A 24,615-nucleotide genomic window follows, 5' to 3' on the forward strand; every position below is an offset into this window, starting at 1 on the left:
TAAAACAATACCATGAATTAGTGTCTCAGCTTTATGTAGTAGTTTTACATGCTTCTTAATATTAAATACCTAATATTAACTCAAATGAATATACCATTGAAATCTTCATTGTTATTTGGCTACAAATGTGACCAATTTGCAACAGTCCATAGCGATGAACAGTGGGCATTAAAACAAATCTTGAAACTCAAACATCAAGAAACATACAGAGCAAAGAGAAATCATGTTAAATATCTAGCCTTTATTTAACGCTAAGACATTAAGTAATCAAAAATAAACAAGACATAAAAAAGTAAGGGGTTAGCAAACCCTAAAGTGCAGAAGAGAAATATGTGAGGACAGGATATGGCAATGATGGAAAAAGGGACGAAAGACTAGTTAATAAACAACAGAATACAAAAAGCAATGAATATGCATTTGCTCAGTAAAAAATTATTGGTAAATACACACAAAATATGTTGAAAGTCCATTACATTGTTCATTTTTCATCAAGGGTTACTTTCGTCATTTTGAAGACTCCACAAACAAATAATTTCATGCCAGTTCAGACCAAACCCCATTATTAGATTTAAAAAGAATAGTTGAGTCACCTTTAGTGTAAATGGTAGTAGCTATTGCACATACAGGTACTAAGCCATATACTTATAATGTAATTTTAATAGCTGTATCATATTATGAAAGTGGCACCGCTGAATGAGCATTTTCTTAACTGGTTAAAAAGACATCATCAACAGGGAAACCCCAAGCTAGACAAAACCCTTATATAGAGATGACATCAACAAGGTACACTGGAAGGTGGATTTTAAAGTGCACTCTATACGTTACCTGCCAGGGGACTATCAGTCTTTTCGCATATAGTGGAGTAGTAGGGATGCTGAGAGTCAAGATCTTGTTCCTCTTCCTGGTGCTGTCGGGATGAAGGATCAATCAAGCCAGACTCTAAGGGTACAGCTCCCGCTACTGAATCAGGCTCAGGCAGCTCACTGGATTCTCCACAAAGCATGTACTGCTGCTCTGGGTGAGACTGGAACTCTCCATGTTGGCTTTTAATAGGGTCAATCCTTTCTTCAGATGCAGTAGTGGGTATCAGGGTCAACTCTTTAAGAAGAGATGGATCCTTGGCCTCATCTGGGAGCTGCTCTTCATTTTCTAGAGAAAAGATGCCAGGACTCTTGCTGCAACTCTCGGCAGATGACTGGGCATTGGAGTTAGAGGTCATGTAGTCAAAGCCATAGGATGCAGCAGAAGTGGCAGACTGAGGGGTCTCACTACCACCACCACCACTCTCCCCACCCATTTCTTCACATTCCTCTAGAGTTGACAAGTTGCGGCCTGCAGTGCCAGATAGCTCAGCTTGAGGGTCACTGATCTGCATTTCACCTTCTGTGTCACTTGCCTCATCCTCAGTAGCTGATGAAGGAGATGATGGAGCAGTTGCTGGATCACCCAGTACATCATCAGCCGGCAGAGTTTTAGGTTCCTCTTCCTCGTCAGCACGTTCAAGGTGGATGCCTAGATCCTGCATAATGTCTGGCAAGACAGTGGGGACAGGGTTTAATGGTTCTGGCTGGAGCTCCACTTTAGAATGGGTCTCAGTTGCCGATAAGTTGTCTTTCACCTCTTCTGGTAAACTTGTGTCTCTGTTACTGTCGGATGTTAGGTCAGGGTCACTGGAAGTATCAGGCTGGAACTTGCAGGTTTGAGAGGGTGTCAAGCCTGGTTTGGGGCTAACATTCCCATCTGCAGCAGATATTGGGGCTTGTTGAGTTGTGCAAGGTGGCGGCTCCAAAAGGTTTGATGGAAAGCCCCTTTCAGAGCTAACATCAAGTCTTGCTTGAGCAGGTGCCTGTGTTGGGGTTTCTGGGTCTGCTTGCCAACATTCAGAGGAAGGACTTGAAAGAAGTGTAGAGGCAGGTTGTGGTGGCTGGGCCCAGGCATCAGCAAAGTAACTAGGCTGGTTCCACTGGGATGCTGGAGGGGCAGAAGGAACCATAGGAGGAGGCTGGATTCGGTTCAAGTTGTCTAATCTATAGTCTTCGGTCAAGTCGTCCTCATCTGCATTCCCATAACTTTCAAGCCCACTCTCAGTAATGCCCTCGCTTGCCATTTCTACATCTTCATCCTCTTCATCATCCTCGTTGACATGATGCTGCCCATGAGAGTCCTCTGCTCTTTCGGACCCAACCTCCATGTCACAGACTCGGTCATCATCATCATCTTCGTTAGTAAGAATATCAGAAGCCTTCTCAAAATCAGGGGACCCAACAGATGCACCTTCTCCCTCAGCTCCTTTAAGGCTTGCATCCCCTAGATCATCCATGCTCTTCGCGCCCTCCAGGACGCCTGGATCACTTAGCTCTGATGCTCCCTGCTGGCTGCAACTCACATCCTCAGAGTCAAGCTCAGAGAGCAAGGCCCCTGCCCGCCAAACGGAGCCAGCAAGCCCAGCTGATCCAGGTCGAGACTCTTCAGTAGGCTGGGTGCCACTCATTTCTGACAGAGACACTTGTTGACTGCCTTCCCTCTCTTCTTCTTCCACGTCTTCATAACAGTCACTGTTAATCCGTTCAGCTTTTTCAGCCACCTCTACACCAGAGGACACTATGGTAGCTGCAGAGTTATCATATTGTGACACAGTTAAGCTTTCCTGCTCAGTTGCTTCCTGTGCAACTGGTGCCTCAGCCGCAATAAGCTTTTCATCAACTTTTCTAGATACCTGCTCTTCAGATTCCTGATAGACTACAGATGATGTTGGACAAGCCACTTCAATAAAACCAGCTTCTATTAAGGCCTCTTGAGCCTCGGGCTCGGTGTTAGAAATATCCAGCACACTATGAGAGCTGACATTAGTGACCAGCACATCTACCATTTCCTGAACATCTAAAGAAGTGGCTGGAACATCCAGAGAACTCTCTACAGTTGGAGTAGCTTCAGACCATAAAATAGACTCTTCCCTGGCTATGGCTGCAGCTGTTGCTACAGCTACAGTAGCTACTGCAGCTGCCGAAAGTTGCACCTGTTCTGCTGCAGGTTCTTTATCATCCGGCTTTCCTTTGACAGACTGTGTTGGTTTAGCTGGCTGAAACTTTGTACTGACCATGCTACCTGGTTGTTTGTGACTGGGAGATGCTGCAATGTTCTTGCCTGATGCTAGCTGTGAGGGATTGTTTCGTGGACTAGAAGGCACCTTACGTGTTGGTACACTTTTTTTGTCATCTGGTATGGGTTGAGGTGCTTTGATGCTAGGTGGAGGTCGTTTGGTAGCTGCAGCTGGTTTTGCAGCCTCTGAATTTGAAGGCTTGCTGGCAGCAAATCGGGATATTGTTGAGGGAACGGTTTTCTTAGCAGGTGCCATAGTGCTTGTTTTTCCAACATCTAAAAATGACAAATAGATGTTTAAAGCATTATGGAATGATAAAAAAATTACGCAGTACTTTTCCATAAATAATTTATATACATATTCCTATGAATGGTACGCCACCTTTCCGAGCAGCTGATGCTGTAACAAGGGGTTTAGTAGCAGTGCGGCTTTTTCTAGGAACTGCAGAAGTAGATGTAGTTGTACCAGTTACTGTTCTTCCTGTAGCTGAAGTAGCAGCTGGTCGTGGGGCAGAACTTCCAGTTGCCCTAAGAGAAAACAAAGAAGAAAAAGTCATTGTGAGCAGCTTAGAAAGAGAGTGATGCCTGTTTGATGTTATTTTAGATACTGTGTTTTACATATTCAGATGAGGAAGTTTCAATCTGTAGTTGATTGTTTCATTAGAATGTCTTCCAAGATATTGTTTTTTGCTGGCATATGCACAAAAAAGGTTCTTATCAAACCAGCTTCCTGTCTTGAGTTGTAAATCTGTAGTCTGCATGCGTACCATAAAGCAATATCTAGCAGCACCAGAAAACTAATCCACTGGGGCCATTCATCAGCTAATGCATCTACATCCCATTTCTCTAACCTGAGAGAAAATGATTTGGGTAGGGAGGAAACAGGAAAAGGAGGGGAGAAATGGTGTGATGAAGGGAGTAGTAGTGGGGAAAAGCGTTTTGTAAGTGACCGCATTAGGGAGAAATGGATGATAATCCATTTTTCTTTCAGTTTAGCCTACACTCCCTTAATGTAGTTGCTTCATAGTTCCCCCTTTCATGTTCTCATAGGGGAGAATTAGTGATTAGAAGATCGCTTGCATCATCTCACACGCCTTGGCTACTTGCAATTTAATAAATGCTTTTAGTCTTGCAGCTTTGCAGTTCACAAATTGCCCTTAACTAGATAACTGACAGTCATTTTGCCCTAACTGGACCTTAGACTCTAATAGGATCTGATAAAGTTCTTGCATATAGCCTGCTTTATTTGGACAAGGGCACAACAGGGTATGTGTCACAGAAACAAATAACGCTAGCGAAAATGCTATGGTGACAATTCAGATCCACTGTATATCCATACACCTGGATGCTGTGTTAAAATCTACTAACCTAAATAACTGGCTACAACTAATCAGGCCTGGTAGTAATAAGACAATAATCAGAGTAATATGTAGGGGTGGGCGATATGACAAAAATCTTATATCGCGATACGAGTCATTTTTTCACAGTAACGATATACATAGACAAGTAAACAGTCAGTGATTAAATAAGAATAAAAAACAAAATTTCAAGCAATAGGACAAAAAGACTATAGTAGAGCAAATAAGAAATGCTGCATACATTATTAAGCAATCAAATAGGGCCTATATAAAAACACTATATATTCTTCACTGTGTAAATTAAATATATTTAATCTGATTAAAGTTACAAAAGTGACTAAAATCAAGAGTAGTGATAGACTTTCTCTCTTTTGTTGTGTGATTTTTGATTTAATGAATGACAGACAGCAGGAATATTAGACTACTGTCACTTTAAGAGCTGCCCGGATCCAATATACTGTTACACGTTTTCTTTCTCAGCTGTTTGCTTTCACTTAAGACCTAAATTACTGCATTTATGAGGATACTTGCAAAGACGGGCATTTTAACTTTTCAAGGCCTATAAAGCAGCAAAAAATAACTTTTCAACAGTCCTGCGATCTAGGAGTACCGCTGTCACGTGTTTGTGTCCACTGATTGCATTTTTCAACAGCTTCAAATCGCTTGTTTTTAAACCGCAATGCTTAAAAATATGTAAATATTTAACCACAGTAGAGATGATAGTAAAATTCTCTAACGGTTCACAAATTTCTACCAGTTAATTGTGTCTACCACAGGGCTGGGAATCGAAAGTTGATTCCAATTCCAGAATCGGATACTTAAATGTCAGGAATCAGAAACTTGTTTTAAATTTGATCCCCCCTTTCAATTTCTGTGGGCCCTTCTTTTTTTTTTCTTTATCTGTGAGGACCCGACCTGGTGATCTGCCAGGGCCTTGCTGGCTAATCTTAGCCCTCCGAAGTTTGGCTACACTTGCAATCAGAAGCCGAAAAAGCTCAGTATAATATTTAAGGATGCACTATATCAGGGGTGCCCAAACCTGTTCCTGGAGATCTATCTTCCTGCAGAGTTCAGCTCCAACCCTGATCAAACACAATTGAACCAACTAATTAGGATCTGAAGGAGCACTTGATAATTAAAGACAGGTGTGTTTGATCAGGGTTGGAACTGAACTCTGCAGGAAGGTAGATCTCCAGGAACAGGGTTGGGCACCCCTGCACTATATTATCAGACAGGTATTGGAATCTGCCGATAATGGCTTACAATGTAAATATCGGCATCAGCCCGATATGAAAAATTATGCAGATATGTCTTGCTGATAAGAGGAATAACTCGCATGTGCTCAGGGTCCGCTAGCGATTAGATCATGTCAGTATTGTGGTCATTTTTGAAGCAAACTTTTGCCTGAATGATTATTAAATTCACTGTTTTGGATCACTGCATTTAATTTAAGAATACTTGTACAAGATGATGCATTCTCTGTGTGATAGAGTCAACAGTTTCTAGCACGTGCAGTAGCAGCAGCGGTAGCCTTCCCCAGGTCCTATTGCCCGACCGGCAAGGCGTTGTATTTACGTTAGGGGGCGCTGTTGTAACAAAATGAAAGTAAAATACATAAATCTCAATAAGAAACTTGTGTTTCTGAATAAATAAAGCAGTATCAATGCCATAAAACCATGAGTATGTTTTGATTTAAAAGGTCAAAAGCTATAGCTTACGTGAATCAACTAAAATCACAAACATGACACTTGTAAATGAAATAATTTTATATACAGATTTATTAATTGATGTGTAATGTGTTGTTTTTTTTAATGAAATATGAGCTCTAAATGATTTTCAGAATTTTGCCTTAGACCATCTACAAATGTTAAATCTTAAAATAATATTTTTAGGTTATCACTGCATCTTTCAAATAAAAAAAGATATTTAAAGATATGTAACACTGCAAGTTGTCATCGAAATTTAGTCTCTTAGCCCAACTTTTTCCTCTTGCAATCGCGTAAATTGTGCGTTTACATTCCATCTCCGTTATCACGAAACCCACGACACGCCACTAAAACAGCTCTGATTGAAATTGGTTCTCTAGGAACTACCCTGTTGGTTAGTTTCAGAACTTAGTTCCTAGAACTGCGCGGTGCGAAAGCCCCATAAGCTGTTCGCCAATTACAACGGACTGGGACAGCTAACGGGGCATTCATCAAGGCGGGCATTCATCAAACCCAGAACTAATCGAGCCGTTTGTGCCAGGCTGGGGAGAGAGGTATTGTAATGTAAATTATGTTGGAAAATAATGCAAAAAGTTTTTCGAACCACCAAGCATGAGAGCATGTTCTAGTACATCCCCAAAACAAATTTAATTCTAACAAATAAGTTAACTAACCAAGATTAACGAACCAAGACCTTTACTAACCAAGATTACAACCCTGAACATACCATCAACAATGGCGAACGTTGCGTTGCTATTGATTTTGCGAACCTACATCGGCATCCAAACACGGCGAATCCAACGCGTTTGCGTTTAACTGCTAGGCCCATTTCAAATATGGTGGTCAAACGTTTCTGTTCGTCTTGTTGGTCATGGTAACCTCACCTCCAGCCCCTGACCCAAGCGGTTCTTTCTCCTAGCCCAGCAATGTTTTGGTGCTACTTACAAACCGCTTTTCCTGGTTCGGAGCTGGTGCTTTGGGTGTTGAAAGACAAAGAACCGGTTTGAAACTAGGTGGAAAAGGGGTAACGTGCAGTACCACCAAGTGGACTCGTTCTCAACATTCACCTCACGTCTGCACTGTTGTAGACGAACAATCCACGTGGACACAAAAATTGGGCTGCAAGCGGATGGTGTGCGCGGACATCCACAGACACTTTTGATGACAAAAACTGCATAATGCGGACAGGGCGTGCACCATCGTGGAATGCGGATGGCTGAACTATACTTTAGACTTTAGTCTTTGATCAAAAACACCATAAAAAGACCTTTTGTTAGCAAGAATCAGAGCCACCAAAACTTCAAAAGATAAGAACTGTATGAAGCATGTTGGAATGCTCAATTCAGTGCCAGTAACCATAGCACATACTCCAAGACATACTCCAGCTCTTTGTACAAAGAATACGGGCAATGAGCAAACTTCTCATAGTAGTGCACAATGTAGAACATGGTCAAATGGCTTGGCCCCAAATACCAAGACTATAACATCTCCCCCACAGATTATTCCGAAACAACGGCCAATTGTTAAAGAATGAGAACAAAAGAACTGGAATCTCCCATTACAATTCTATGACCTACATAAAGTTTATTTGTACTAACTAGGACACTGATTAAACCATCTTTGGTCAAATTAAAGCAAAATAAATACGACAACAAGAGGGAGAAGAAAATCACATTACATAACTAGACGGCAACTAACATAACAGGAGAGCATTAAGGTATAAAATAAGCATAGCACAGCAACTAAGGTCAACATATTTGCATCATTATCTTCATTTCTGTAGTATTATGCCTAGTATATCAGAGGCACCAAAACTCAGTTAAAATGATGCAAATGGAAAGAACAAACCAAAAAGTTTCCACAGAGATGCTGACCTCAAACATCCAAAGGCTTAGGTTTTTACCAAAAAAAACTTTGCTTTTCTAGGGCTCATTATCTTCGTGGCCAAACAGAACATAAATTGCCATGGCTATGATTGTGATAAAGACTAACAGACAATAAGATTGTTGACCATTATGTTTCTATTTTTCCAGCTCCTAAACAAAATAATGGGTTGAGAAGTTTAAGATGACGATATAAAAAGGTCAAAGACATTCTTACAGGAGCAATCTCCCTTTAAGACAAATGGAAAGAACAACACCCACTGGCACAGACATTTGCATGTCAATGATCAAGTTTTAATTAAGTAACGGCCATTAGGATGAAGGTACTGTTCCAGATTAAACGAGTGTCACTCAGCGGAGCCTCAGGCTGTGAATTTCCCTTATATTCCAGTTAACATTGTTTTAAAACTTAACATTCTAGACATTTGAGGGTTTGTGGTCCTTTTATTTTCGACCTCATTAGCACCATTTCAAAATTTATAAGCATTCATTTTTAAATATTTGTCTTGTGGTATAATGTAACAGAAGCCATCTGGTTTACCAGTAATTTCGTAGCAAAGGAAAAAGGAAAACAAAATGTGAAAGACTAACCAGCAGCTTGGTTCAAAGGAAATTAAAATGGTCATGACTCAAGAATTAAAAAATTCAAGAGGCTCACTTTGAAATAGACAAAAAAAACAAACAAAAAAAACTCCAAATACAAGGGAAATTTGATTTGGTAAGCACAGCACTTATCGAAGTCTAGGGCTGGGCGGTATATCGAGTTTGTACGATATATACTTTATAAGCGATACGATATGAGGCAATACCGTTCATATCGATATACAGTACATTAGTTTGAAAACGAGCGCATCTGAAAATATAGCTGAGGACACAGACTGAGCTGCTGCAGAGAAAGTGCATAATACAATTTGTTCTAAACATGTGACAAACTTTTTATATGAAGGGCTTTTAAAAACTCGTAAGATTTAGAAGCCTATAGTTTAGTTTCAGTTTAAAGCGGCTCGGACAGAAAGGCTGCGTGTGCCGCTGACAGAGACTCACTGTTTAATGTGTTTGAGATGTGCTGTTTTCCTTAATGCATAACTTACATTTCACAGGCATATCCTCCATCTGTAAATGTTAGAAAGCCATGGAAATATTTCCATTTTGCCATCAGAAGTGCATGAGCTTTTGCTTTGAGATTCTCGCTAAACTTCACAGACTTAATTGAACGAGCGCCTAACAGACGCGCAATGTAATAGGAGGGCAATAATTCTGACTAAAATATACATTTTACTGAAATATTTGTAATTAATAAACAATAAATGTGTGTAGAATTTTAAACCTACAAGTAAGTGTATTTGTATGATAGCACAAACTGTAAAGTGACTGTAATGGGGTAATCAAAACAGCCTTATTACTCAAGTAGTCTGTGCTTTTTTTTTATTATTTGTAATTTTTTGTTTAGTAAATTGAACTCCTGCTTTAAAAGCATTATTTTTGTTTTTAGATTGCAATGTTAATACAATGTTAGAATGTAATGTGATTTTAACCCTTTTTAACATAATATATGCATATGGTTACATTCACTTTATTTTGTTTAATCCAAATACAAAAGCCTATAAATACCGAGGTATATACGGTATACATATATATAAATCAGCCAAAAAATATAAAGATATGAATTTTTGCTCATATCTCCCAGCCCTAAACTACAAACTGAGTGAGCGAGATGGCAGGTTTAGCAAGAGTTGCAAACAAAGAACCCTGGAAAGTAACCCTCTTTTACCTCACAATGTTACCCACAAACTGGCAAAAAGTTGCTACATATACCAGAAAGAACAAAGTAAGAGTGAAAGAGAAGATGAGAGGAATGGGAGATGCTGTGATTGTATCATGAGGAGACTTTGATGGAGCTAGTTTACATTTCCCACAGTAGGAGAGTGATTGTGTTTCTGTAGTGCAAACATTTAATTTGAAGCTGCAGTGAGAATATATATTGTGTGGCACGCAAAAAAGGAAAACAAACCCATCGAAACGGACAGTGCTCAAATTCATAACCACTATTCACTAGTACTACCCACTGCTCTATTCTCTGAATTCAGTCTGGAATGAAATGCCTGTAACTCAGTCAGTGTACAAATACAGTGAGCACACAAACCACACCCTGTAGTTCTGTTTGTCTAAAACAACACACATCCAACAAAATTGAGTCTAAACAGCCATGTAAACTGACATTACCGCATAAATACATAGAATTAAACTCATAATTAAACTGTAATCATCACATAAGACCAGTCTTATCCACATTAATTGGCTGACCGCATTTACAATACTTATAATTGAAGAGCTTGAATATGTAATCATCTGCAACAAACACGGTTTAACTCTCTGCAAAACAAGTTTCCCACACTTTTTGGCCAATGACTTCCAATCGTTTGTGATTACTAGATAATTTTTAAATATAATTTTCATTTTCTTTAAATGATAAATATATTAGAAGTCACACTCACAAAGAAATATTTATTATCAAAATCACATGACTAAAATCTCAAAAGTAAAACTTTGTAAGATATAGATATAAAATGAGATATATGAAAGGAACGAACAAGAGACTGAAGACATAATTGGAAATGCAGCCAACTTGGATCATAAAATCCATTTAACTCAAGTGAAGATACCAATCATCATTCCCAGAGAGTAGCATCAACAAAAAGAGCACTGTTGAGCCTATACTCTGGTAAAGCCTAATCTAAGCAGTCTTTCAGGGAGTCTGACTCACAAAGCGACAGAAACTTGAGCCAATAACCACCAGACAAACCAGAGACCATTCACTGCAAAAAGCATGCAGTCATTGATATTTGTATGGCATATCCACTAAATGGTGTGCAGAACACAGAGCACTTCTCAGATGTTACTTCATCCAGATCTATGCAGGCAAATCTACCTTATTGATACCTTAAAGCCACATCAAGAGTTGTGCAATCATGCAGTTCCCAGCATTTCAATTTTCCATTCAAATACAGTCAAATGTCCAAGCTCAAATCTCCAAAAGCTGCTTTACCTGTTAGTTTTGGGAGCTGCAGTGGTTTTGGCTGTGGCTGAAGTGCTGGGTTTGGCAGCAGGGGCAGCAGCTGGCCTTGGAGCAGGAGCTGAGGAAATGGAATTGAAATAAATGTTCCAAAGTAAAAACTGACTGGGATTGTTCAAGAAAATAGTGGTAAAATATAATGTTGAAAAGAACAATAATAAAATTACATTTTTATTTTACATAAATGCATCCCAACAGGTTTGTGTCGTCTCTGGCACATGAAAGTAATGGAACATTTTCTAATGTTATGTTATTTATTAGTAGTAGGGGTGTAATGGTACACGTATTCGTACTGAAAATGTTCGGTACGGGTCTTTCAGTTTGGTATGCATGTGCACCGAACAAATCATTCCATTTTTTTTAGGAAATTCAGACAATAAATGCCGGTTAACGGCAACGTGGAGCGCAAGTGCGTGTAATCACCCCTTCCTCTTTACTACTAGTTTTAACGCAAAATAAACATGAATGAACATCTCACCCCTCACGTAATCGCTCAATTAGTGTTCCAACCATGGAAAGATGTCCTTAAAACAGCTTGTAAACAAAATGTCACGTAGCATTTCATTTACCTCAGGCAAGCCATCAGTGTCTACAGCTCATTATTTTCTAGAGAAATTAAGTCTAGTGAAGAGCATTTAGCGAAATATTAGATTATACTTCACTATATTTACTTTACCTGCTAGTTATGTCTTTATTAATGTATGTGTTTAAATAAATACTTTATGAAACAAGTTGACTCTGTAAATTATTATAAGACAATATATTATTATAAACAATTTACTTGTTTGCATACAATTATTTAATTTGAGTGTTGATTATTATAGTTAAAAAATAAATAGTAACTGAATTTAAGTTTGGGCTCTGCTGTTAACTGTAACCTCATAGTAATGTAAAAGGACTCTCTATTGAGCAGAAGCTGAGGTAGATTTTTATTCGGAAGAAAATGAATTATAATCGAATTTATTTAAAGAGGAGCAATTTGTTCAGTAAACCATTGCTTAATAAAAAAAAATAAAAAAAATAAAAAAGCAGCAAATTATGTTTAGTTTTTTTCCTCTTGCTGTACCGAAACCATACCGAACCGTGACGGCAAAACCGAGGTATGTACCAAACCGCCGTGTTTGTGTGCCGTTACATGCCTAATTAGTACGTCCAAATCCAATCTTAGAAGTACCAGAACTAAACTCTATAAGTGACCTGGTAAACCCATACATGCCAAGTCATCTTACCCATGGTTTTTGGTTTGGTAGCAGCACTAGTGGCAGCTGTGGCAGGTCTCTTACTCAGGCTGGTGGCTGTGCTGGCTGCCGGTCCTGTCTTTGTTCCACTGGCTGCAATGGTTGTAGTTGATTTGCTAGTTCCAGCAGTTGTTGCTTTAGGTTGGGCCCTTGAGGTTGCAACGGTAGTAGAAGAGCCAACGGGTTTCTTACTTGGACCAGAAGATCCAACGGTAACGGGGGGTTTCTTCTTGTCTGCTGCCGCAGTGGTAGCTGGAATGGGTTTCTTGGTTAGGGTACTCGATGCAGTCTTTGTGAGGCCATTAGCCACACGGCTTTGGGTTGCTTTGGGTCGTGTGCCTGGTCCAGTGGTGGCTGGACCTGCAGCAATCTTGCTTTTGACTAGGCCTTTGGATTTGCTTTTAGCATCTACTGCTTTCTCAGAAGCTTCTTTTACAGTTGAAGGAGCCGCTTGCTCATTTTGGGGTTCATCAGGTTGTGGGGGAGATGGTGTAGTCCCATTTTGAGATGCCCCGTCATTGCCGGTTGGCTCTGTTACTGGTTCTGTTCTTTCGGCTTCCATTGGTTCAGATGGTGCTGTGGCCACCCCATCAGGTTTCATCGCCAATATTACCCGCCGATCGGTTGCTGCTTGATATGATCGCTGGATTCAGTGCTGCTCACACACTGAACCCAGGAATAATGGATGTGTTCACGAACTCAAACCTGCCCTGTAAAAAAAAAAACAGGAAAAAGACAATTAAATGCTATTTGCAGTGACTTTTTGGCTTTTGGCTCTTTGCACCTGAAGCAACTTGATTATTACTTAGTCGGGGTGTAACAGTTGCTTCTCGTACAAAAACACATACAATCAGTTTGCCACAGAAATGCTTTTGCTTCATGTAATAGATTTGAAGAATTTTAAGTAACCATGGAACTGAAAGAGAGTTTAAATTAAAACATTCTACTGCAAGAGGAAGCAACATTTTTTTTTTAAAGGGAACCATTCCTATGAAGGGCAACTTGGAAAATACAGGAAATTATCCATTATGAAAGAACCAAAATACAAAGAGATCAAGTCAAGGTTGAACATCCTACATAAGTCCTTGTCATCTTTCAGTTGTTTAGAATCTAGAATGGACTACACTGTAAAAATTATCCTGTTAAATTTATGAAAACAAAAAAAACAGTGAATGTTTCAAGTATTACAGAATGGAATACTGATACCTGTATATTTTACAACTCATAACATTTTATTTCATTATGTGATATAGCTAGGTAACTTTACAATTAATAGTTTTTACTGTAGGATTTTTAGTTTTTCTGTTCTGTAAAAATTACATTTTTACACTAACAGTTTGATAGTGATGCGGAAAAGTGTTTCTGTAAGTATTTTGAGTGGGTCTCAAAGACATTAGTCTGAATTGAACACCTAGGCTGCATACAAATCTAAATGTTAATATGATTTATGGATTTGATTCATTTATGTGGATCATTTACACAGAGCAGTCACCACCACCTGCTCTAACGAAATATGATGTCATTATCTGGACTTCACCTACCTGTTCATACAAACTAGTCATTTCCTGTCTGTCAAGTGTAAACAGAGATGGCATAATTAACACCAGTATATATAATGTCCCAGTATACATCTTCAAGATTCAAATCCACAACTTTGTCTCATAAATACAGGTGCATCTCAAAAAATTTGAATACCGTGAAAGTTTTTTTTTTGTAACATTTCAAAAAGTGAAACTTTCATATATTCTAGATTCATTTACATGTAAAGTAAAACATTCCAAGTTTTTTTGTTTTAATTTTTATAATTTATAATTAGAATATTCCCTAAGATCAATCAAAAAAAGGATTTGCCAAACAGAAAAGTTTGTGTTCTTTAAAGTATGTTTATTTATGCACTCAATACTTGGTCGGGCTCCTTTAGCACAAAAACGTCCAGCATCAGTGAGGTGTGGCATGGAAGCGATCAGCCTGTGGCACTATTGAACCTTCAGCTCGTCTGTTTCTCATCTTTCTCTTGAAAATATCCCATAGATTCCATACGGGGATAAAGTCAGGCATGTTGCCTGGCCAATCAAACGCAGTGATATCATGGTCAGCAAACCACTTGGAAGTTGTTTTGGCACTGTGGACAGGTGCTAAAATCCTGCTGGAAAAGGAAATCAGCATCTCCATAAAGTTTGTCAGCAGATGGAAGCATAAAGTGCTCCAAAATCTCTTGGTAGACGGGTGCATTGACTTTGGACTTTATAAAACGCAATGGACCAACACCAGCAGATGTCACGGCACCCCAAATCATCACTGATTTCGGAAACTTCACACTTCAAGCAGCTTGGATTCTGTGCCTCTCCAGTCTTCCTCCAGACTCCAGACCTTGATTTCCAAATGAAAAGCAAAATTTACTTATATCTGAAAAGAGGACTTTGGACCACTGAGCAACAGTCCAGTTCTTTTTCTCCTTAGCCCAGGTTAGATGCCTCTGACGTTGTTTCGGTTTCAGAAGTGGCTTGGTAGCCCTTTTCCTGAAGACGTCTGAGCGTGGTGACTCTTGATGCACTGACTCCAGCTTCAGTTTACATTTAATATGCTTTGATACAGCACTCTGTGAACAGCCACCCCTTTCAGTAATGACCCTCTGTGACGTACCCTCTTTGTGGAGGGTGTGCATGATTGTCTTCTGGACCACTGCCAAGTCAGTAGTCTTCCCCATGATCATGGCTTCAAATAACAAGAGATACCCGGAATTTATACTGTAGTGATGGTCATTTAATGAAACTCAAATGTAAATATTATAATATTTTGAGATAATGGATTTTTGACTCTGAGCTGTAAGCTCTAATCATCAAAATTAAAACAAAACTTTTGAAATGTTTTACTTTACATGTAATGAATCTAGAATATATGAACGTTTCACTTTTTGAAATGAGTTACAATACATTTTTTTTTTACTTTTTCACGATATTCAAATTTTTTGAGATGCACCTGTATACCCAAATCAAAATCTGACAGAATTCTAAAAGAAAGTCAATATACCCATTTCACAGGAGCACTGCTCTATGCAAGTCATTTTCTTCCTTCAGGGACTGACGCAAAAGCTCGTCAGCAAAAAGATTGTGGCATGGGATTTGAAGAAAGGAGGATAAAGAGTCAATGTGGTGGAGAGGGGGGCCATGAACCCATTCACCCCGTCCTTTTTCCAAACTCTTTTATTCAGAATCCTTTTGTCCCCCCCTTTAAACTGTTCTACTTAGCCAGCAACCTCACTTTCCCCTCCTCCTCTCCATCAGATCCGTTCCCTGTCTGCAGCCACACAGATGGCCCTAGCAGATGAGCTATTGTTCTGGCTCTCCAATAAGCCCAAGCCACCAAACCAGAGAGCAAATAAAGACAGAAAGGGGAAAATCGTGGGATGAAGCAACAATGACAAGGCAAGCAGAGAAATCAAATTTTAATGTGACACCATCCAGAAGATGAGTGGACTCAAGTATTTGACGGAATCAAGAGGAGGAAAACAAACAACCAAAGTTTCAGTAAAGAAAAAAAACAGCACAGATCCTTAGAAAACAAGACAAGTTGAATCTACAATTATGAGTTCAGCCGTCTTATATCCACAGTTCAGACTGTTTCCCATAAATATAATTTCATTAGTCACTCTCTTTTTCCAGTAGTAGGCCAATAAAGAGCCTTTATTTTAAAGAGTGCAGATAACATTTCCACCAACAAATTTCCATGATTTTTCCATGGCCTTTCCAATTCAACACTGCTACTACTGAATTTCAGACTGTGTGAACAGATTCATCCAATTTATCGAAAATAACTGACTCAAAACCATTTGCTTACAAATAAGAAATTCCATGGCTTTTGAGCAAGCAGAATCTTATGATATCATACAGCATGCAACTGTAAAAGTGTGTATTAAAATTATTATCTATTACAATTTCCATGACTTTTAATGCAATTTTAACATTTCCTGATATTTCTAGGTTTTCAATGGAACCCTTTCTGCCTCTCCACAACCTCATCCCCATCTTATCCAATATCTTAACCCACCATTTGTTTGGATTAGGGCATTTACATATATAGACAGAGGATTATAAAGGTGCCATGAGGACATTTTAAAATACGTGTGCTTTGCTAATCCTAAACCTAACCCCTATATTAAACCTCAGGACTTCTCAAATCTAAAATAAAACCTTTATAAAGCTACTTTCCACACAGGGACGTCCTTACAGTGTGTCTGTCATGTTTCACTTACTGTAATAGCTTGATGGACGGTGTTGTGACGGCTTCCCACTAAGCACTTCAGAAACATTTGCAGGTGACAGCTAGCGACATACACAGGCACTAAGCAAATATCACATTCTAGGTTCAGTTTCCATAGAACTTCTGCATGAGAGATACTGATAAAGCTAAAAGGAACAAATAAAGAGGTCTTGCAAATTCAAATTCCTGCACAGGGCCTCAAGTTCCTCAGAGCCATAACCAGAGCCGAGCCATAACCAGCTGTCACATACAGACATGCAGCTATTTCCATGCAGCTGTAGTTGGCCACATCCTGCATTCTTGTAATAAGAGCCAGTAGCAGGCCTTCATTTATCAAATATGCCCTTATTCTAATCGACTGGTATAATTTGTAATTTTCATGAAATTTATAATCTGCAACTTTAACCTGACGATAACAGAAAAATTATTGCGATAGGATGAGAGATGGATTACCAAAACAGACTTTACCAGAGAAGTCTAAAAAAAAATAAAAAGACAGAAATGACAAACACATTCTCCTCATGCAGTCTGCCCATACAAGGCAGCGCTCTCACAACTCTACTACAGGCACACAGACTCCTAAGAATCAACACATGAAAACATTGAAAGAGTGCAGTAACACACCCCTCCTATTCCCTCTCTTTTACTACCTCCAAATCACAGTCAATTATTCATCCGACTCCCACATCGACTCCTTGAGGCCATTCTCACTAAGATTCAAATTCTGTAATGTGCATAAAGCTATTGTTTAAGGCTTGCATTTTTCACTTGTCAGGTCTAAACATGTCTAAAGTTTGCATTGTTTCCATAACATGAAATGTCTTTATCACTTTTGATCAATTTAGTGCAGCCCTTTTGAATAAAAGTAGGCTATTATTTTTCCGGTAACACTTTATTTTAGGGTCTCTTAACTAGTTGCTTATTAGCATGCATATTACTAGAATATTAGCCATTTATTAGTACTAATTAAGCACATATTAATGCTTTATTCTACATGACCTTATTCTACATCCCTAATCCTACCTAATACCTAAACTTAACTACCTTACTAACTATTAATAAGCAGAAAATTAGGAATTTATTGAAGGAAAAGTCATAATTAATAGTGAATAAGCCTAAAGTGTTACCATTTTTCCTAAATAATAATCTTACTGACCCCAAGCTTTTAAAGGCTACAAGACAACATGCAAATAATTAAATATAGCCTAATGGCAAATTATTACAAAAAAGTATTTTGAACAAATAAAATTCAAAACATCAGAAATCAAGGATGTGCTTACATATATCTGCTTCAAGTTGATGATTCAGTGTTCAGCATTTGCACACTTGAAACCAACCTATGAAATTTGCATGGAGATCAGTCTGTGGGTGTTCACTTTTTAATTTCACTCTTCCCATATAGAAAACAACAGCCAATAGTAACTAGACCAAACGTTTTCAGTTTTAACATCAAAGGATGTGCAGAATATGGCAGATTTTCAAAAATCACCACAGAAAAATGTGGAGAAAAAGCTTGCGTCTTCGCCTGCATATCAGTTACATTCAGAACAAAATGGAACATGCTGTGTACTGCTGGAAAACCCAGATTCCCATCTTTCTCCCTGAATAACATCTCGGCATGTTTACGAGCACACCGCATTCCTTAAAACGGACAAGAGACAGGAAGTCGCAACATTCATATACACCCACAACTGTGAGAGTGAAAACTGCCCCCGTGAAACAGGCTCCTCACAGGAAGGGGGAAATTCTTGAATACGCTCAAACTAATAAAACAGTTCCCAGTGGTGGGTGTGATTTCTCATCTTTTTGATTCTCCACTCACTATCACATATAAAACCACCCACAGAGACCGAATTTAACCGTATAGATACTGCACAAATCAACATTTAAATTTCTCCCACATTCACCCTAGTTCCTTCAGTTTTAGTTTTATCTTGGTCAATTTGAAGCAACTGGTCACCATTATAGAAATAGTTAACCCAAAAAATTTAAATGTGCTGTTAATTTACTCGCCCTCAGACCTTCCAATATGTAGGTAACTTTTTCTTTAGTAGAACAGTGAAGATGATTTTTAGCTGAAACTATGGTGCTTGGTGATTCATGAAATGCAATGGCTACCATCCCTTTGAGAGAGAATTGAGAGAGAAACGTTAAATCGTTATTTAAAACTAAAAAAAGGGGACAACAACGGAACAGGAGATGATGGCATTCTTTCAATCTCCACAAGGACATGTACCATGGCAGATCAACATTGTTTGTCGCGGACAACTACTGATGTATAATGCTATGTAGTATAATAAATGATAAGACACTTGTTCTTTGTTTTGTTTTATTTTAAATAAGGTGTAACATTAAACTATATTACAGTGCTCATAAACGCACACAAAACTCAAGTACATATGGAAGGAGGGGTTCTTCTAGCAGACCAATCACAGTGCTTGCGGTCCACGTAGAATTGACGCACTGTTAGATTTTTGGAGAGGTGCATGTCAGGTATGGCGTAGGCTACGGCGTAGGGTCGACGCAGAAATATAAATTGGTCTTTATGAAGCCAAACAATCAGTCTGTTCAAGAAACATAACAGTTACAACATTTTTACCTAATTCATATACAGTTTTGAGTGATGTCCAGTTTGTGAAATTCTTGAGCAAACTTTTTTTTTTCCCCCAAATCATTCGCCAAATGATTGCGCTAGCGTCACATGCGTGCACACAGTTAAGCATTGCTATCTTGACAATAGCGCAGCCTGTTCATTGTCATAATAAAATACAGTCAGTCAAACATATGGAATGAAAAAAAAACACACACTGCTCAGTTTAAATATGAAGTAAAATCTGTGCTGTAACCATACCGTCGTGATGTTATGCAAAACATTTTCTTTTACGTGGATATTGGAACACCCCTGATATAGCCATATAATAAATTATATTTTGGCATTCAAATCTGGGCTCTACATTTACTTTTCTTTTTAGGAGCGCTTGCAGCATTTCGTTTTCATTTACAGCACATTAACAAAACACATGGATGCTTATTCTTCAATGTTATTATAAAAATATGCAGTTAATAAGTTATCAGTCTAAATCTGGGCTCATCATGGGGCGCGCTATGACTGATGTAGCCTGCCTATCAGTTTAATTTAACTTTACTCCAAAAATATGAACTTACCTGAAAATACTTTTATCTTTAACAAGTTCGTTTATGTCCAACACAAACTACTTTTGATTTTCACCTTGACTGATTTTTAGACTGATAACTTCCGCGCCGATGCGGCAAACTTGTCACAGTAGGACGTGCGGTCCTAATAGCGATGTATGACTGCTGTATCCAAATATGAACTAGCTGTTTTAAATATTTTTATAATTTAACATGTTAGTTTTTCAGTTTGTTTGAAAGTATATTATTTCGGTTATTGGTACTTCCAGGCTCTCTCTCACGCGGTTTAAAATCACCAAACAGTTATGAAATAGCCCATGCACGATAATATCGTGTATCGGTGATCTCACAGGCTGGCGATATGACGATATGAAAAATGACCATATCGCCCAACACTAGGTCGCTTAATGGTTAACTGGTTAAAATTAACATCCTTAAATAGAACATTTTGAAATTTTGGGTGAACTATTCAATTAATGCCCCCAAATATACTTAAAGTGAATTCAAAGAACAAACTGGTCACTGATGTCACTTAAAAAAAAAAAAAAATTGGCCCAAATAAAGTAAATTTTAAAAGTACATATTTACATATAGTTATCTAAACTAAACCTCCAGCAGAGTGGGCGGAGTCAGGATGTTTGGTAACACTATACCGCTGCTCAGGTACTTTTTACTCCAAGCAAAGAACGTCAAAGAACTTGCATACTGGGGCCTTTAGTAGTTTGATTTGCATTGGTGAATGGTTACTAGAAGGGTGTTGGGAAGGATAATGGGTCAGTATTGTGTGTGGAGTCAAGCTGAAGTGTCAGACAGCGCTGAGAGTGTGAAACGGTAGTAACGATGCAGATAAACAGGAAGACATGCAACAACCCTGCTCCCTCTCACCCAAGAGGATTAACTCCAGACAAGCGAGTTGTGTGTGTTGTCTCATTATAGGGTGTGAATGGGGCTTAATGACCCAGCAGGGTTTGATTTTGCTATGCGTAATGTAAGGATTAAGAGAGGACATTCCCTATTGTGTGCAGAACACCATGCTGACGGGGGCTGGGCACGGCTAGAACCGAGCTGCCAAAACAACATAAGAGATACTGGACAAAAACAGGCAGCAAAATGGCACAATGCAAAAGTGGTGTAAAAGAAACTCAAACTCTTATCTTATTGTAGACAGGGCAGAATTAGAGTAAAGCGAAGGCTGCAACCATCTCACATGTTCAAGGCAGACTGACAAAAAAGATTAGCGTCATAGATGTTTTGGAGAGGGAGGGAATTATGAGAGGGAGGAGGAGAGAAAGAACAGATGGTAAATGGTGGCGTGATGGTTTGGGTGTAGTTTGCATACTGGACACGCAGCAGGACGCTGTGATGGATAGGGATGGAGCCCAGGAGGATTAAAACAGGACATCAGCTCCATCTAAAAACACACACAAACAAACTGTCTGCCAAGTTATCTAGCACTAGTTTGCTGACAGTTAAAAGCTCTTTTGTCAGTGCCAGTGTTTTAGCGGATTATGGGGTTATAAAACCACCAAGAAGGATTTAATATAATAATGTGGCATTTAAAAATGTTCTTTCCAAATGCAAAACTGACATCAAGCGCTGAGCAGATTATCCCAATAGTAAAAACCTAGGAAGCCATTTCATAGGAAACAAAAGAGTACCAGGATTTGATGGTAGTCTGGAATTGACCTTACTGCAACTGGAGTCAATCCAGTTCATATTATTAAAATGTAAACATAATTGATTAACATATGACTGAATTCAGGTTATTGTATTTGTAAGGCAATGGATAGGTGTATAAGCAAACCGATTTGACGATTAACATGGTTTATTTCATTAATCCGTTACAGAAAATTGGAGCTTCTTCCTTGCTGGGCATCTGCTTGTTCAACTCGACCACCCCACTGTGAGGTCACGACTAAGCTGGAGCCAACCAGACATCTCAAACATTTGGTACAATCCGTGACTGCTGCATTAGGAAAGACATCGATAGATATGCATACAAACAACTTTTACTAAATTAAGTGAATAATATTCTAAGATCAACAGTCAGTGCTGGGTTCACCCAAAAATGAAAATTCTGTCATCTTTTACTCACCCTCCACATGTTCAAGCCTGTATGAGTTTATTTCTTCTGTTGAACACAAAATATATTTTGAAGAATGATGGGGTACCAAACAGTTGATGGTAGACATTGATTTAAATAGCATTTTTCCCATACTATGGAAGTCAATGTCTATCGTCAACTGTTTGGTTACTAACATTCTTCAAAATATCTTCCTTCGTGCTTCACAGAAGAAAGGTTTGGAATAATTTGAAGTGAGTAAATTATGACAGATTTGTCATTTTGGGGTGAACTATCCCTTTAAAACATGGTGGGTGGAGTAGGTGGATTCCTACTGAAATGACTGCTAACGTAAAATTAGCCGAAATTCTGCTAACTTGACCACACCTCAACTGTGTGGAAAAATGGCAGAAAAAGAATCTAAAGTTGTCTGCAAAAATACAGACCACAGACATGAGAGGGATCAGCAAACCAAAAACACAACACCACAATGACAAAACCTATATTGGTTCCAGCACAAGATGACTCAAGTGATGAAACCATTAGCTCACAGGACGCAACAAAGCACAATCAATCGCTACATAATGCTATTGGCCAAAAGTGAAGTCTAGCAGCAAGAAAGACTGGTGTGGGTATCCGATTTAAACAAAGCCGTTAGTGTTAGGAGTCCTTCATTGAGGAGTGTGGCTAAAACAACAAAGGACAGCACCTGCCCTGCTCAACCACATTCTGACCGACCTGAGCTCAGGCACACGTCTAAACAGAGAGGGGCCATCATAAATCTTAGGATAAGCAGGCCCTCTTTCATGAATTCTTTGTTCTATCACTCTAGCATCAAATTGGTTTTAGTTCTGGACTGTTCAGAAAAGTCAATCAGGTTTTTGGGGGGAACCATTACAACAGCTGGCATTACAAAGTGTATGACGAATTCCTGAGACAACTGGGAGGACACAATAGACCATTATGGTCTTAGCAAGACATCATAGTGGATTCACATAAGGCATTATATGACATCGACAAGGTTGATTAAAATGACCCTGCAAAGAATTTAATGGTGAGCTCAGTAAGTTGTGTATGTTTAGCTGTCTCTTATTCAACCTAATAGTACCAGTGGTTTTGGACTTTATAGTAACACTTAGCAGCTTGAATTAATTAACTTTTTTTCCACTTGTACTTATTCTATTTGGACTGTCTGGTGGACAGCACATGCCGATCCATTCTATCTGGAGTATCCGGTTAGACTAATTGTTTAGAAGTACTTACAAGTTTAAGCTTTGAGTAATCACTACTGAACATCATACTGTTAAAAATACCAACTATTTAATTTTACGATACAGCTGGTCACGTGACTTTATCATGGCCACGCCCACGAGGGGCGACCGGCTCCAGGGAGAACTAGCTTTTGCCGTAAGTTTGACATGTCTGGCGTCTTCCTCTCATGTGAGTGCATCATTCATTTTAGTAATATTTCTCAGCCCATCTCTTTCTCTGAACCCTTTTGACAAGAAATGAGTGAATGCACCACAGTTTCGCCACAAAACGACCGCTCATGAAAGAACTGCTAGTGAATGGGCAACAGTTCCCTCAGTCCGCGTAAATATCCGGGCCATTGGCGTTAAAAGCGGTCATGAACTTCTAGAATGAGACAGGGTGTGATGAGAGAGAGACACGCTGTTATCTACAGACCTGCTGGCGTTACAAGGGCAGGGTGATAACACAGACGATCATTTCCAGTCAAACCGAGGCAGTCCATGATGGTCCACTCACACTGTCGATTTTCTCGGAGCTTTAGTAGTTTATTCGGGTAAAAAGAGGCGAGCGGGTCAGGACAGCGCGTGCACTAGATTCATTTGTTAAAGTGAAGCAATGCTATCAGTGCGATTCAAATTGGTTTGAATTCCTCAACATCAAATCTTTTAATTCTCAAGCACTGCACATTTTAAGATGACCCCATGTTAAAAGAAATCCCCACAAAAGCAGCGATATGTTTGCATTTCCAAGACAGATGACAATTTTACATTAGAAAATACGATTTATTTTATACTCCACACCAAAAATGTTCATCAATCTTTATCCCAAGATTCGCTACATGTAACCACAGCAGCCATCGAGTCGTTTCATTATTTACGATGCCCTTCACGGGCTGTGATTAAATGCAAACGTATATTAAAAAAAGAATAGTTTAAAACGGAGCACAGGCCGCTGTTCGGTTCATCCCATGTGTGTGTAAACCGATGCATCCTTTAAAAGCCCAGCCCAACCCAAACATGCAAAATCGAAACGAAACCAAACCTGATTCCAGAAAATATTCAGAACGGAAACGGGACGTAAAGCAAGTTGATTGTGGTCCCAAATGAAATGACAGAGAATTAAAACCTGGTAAACAGGTTGAAAGATAAAGTAAACAGCTCCAAAATGTCATTCATTTACCTTCAGATGATTGTAAAAGCGCCTGGTTTCTACTCTTCTGCTTCAGTCTGGAAAAGCGGACAATCCACGACTTCACGCCGGAGATAATGTGATACGAGAGGCGTGTGGCTCCTTGTGCAAGTCGCTTAAAATATGCAAACGTGCAAAAAACCTTTATATCAACCCTCGCGATTCACCGTGAGCTGAAACCAGTGTGAAGGAAGCTGACCAAATACTAACGTGGCAATTCGGAAACAAAAAGGTTCAAGCCACCAAAATGCTCATCGGAATCCTGGTTTTCATCCAATGGGGTCAAGTACCGAAATTCACTTCAAAAGGGCAGTGATGTCACTTGACAAACTATGGCCCCGCCC

General features: G+C 39.1%; 2 protein-coding genes across 2 annotated transcripts in view; one reads left to right on the top strand and one right to left on the bottom strand.

Moving 5' to 3' along the window:
- Positions 1 to 21,720, top strand: part of cUnh19orf67 (chromosome Un C19orf67 homolog) — a 29,581-nt gene extending 7,861 nt beyond the window's left edge. Inside the window, exon 10 of the mRNA XM_079424225.1 lies at positions 21,618 to 21,720. The gene's annotated coding sequence lies outside the window, so the exon portion shown is untranslated. The remainder of the gene's footprint in view (positions 1 to 21,617) is intronic.
- Positions 228 to 24,574, bottom strand: LOC306874282 (uncharacterized protein). The gene is made up of 5 exons (XM_079424221.1): positions 24,263 to 24,574; positions 12,349 to 13,067; positions 11,093 to 11,180; positions 3,482 to 3,627; positions 228 to 3,375 (listed from the first exon to the last, which is right to left on the bottom strand). Exons 2-5 carry the CDS (start codon positions 12,956 to 12,958, stop codon positions 815 to 817), a joined length of 3,405 nt encoding a protein of 1,134 aa, XP_079280347.1. The 5' UTR covers positions 12,959 to 13,067; positions 24,263 to 24,574; the 3' UTR covers positions 228 to 814.
- Between the last annotated feature and the right edge of the window lie 41 nt (positions 24,575 to 24,615).

This window comes from Barbus barbus, assembly GCF_936440315.1.
Source record: "Barbus barbus genome assembly, chromosome: 8".
NCBI lineage: Eukaryota > Metazoa > Chordata > Actinopteri > Cypriniformes > Cyprinidae > Barbus > Barbus barbus.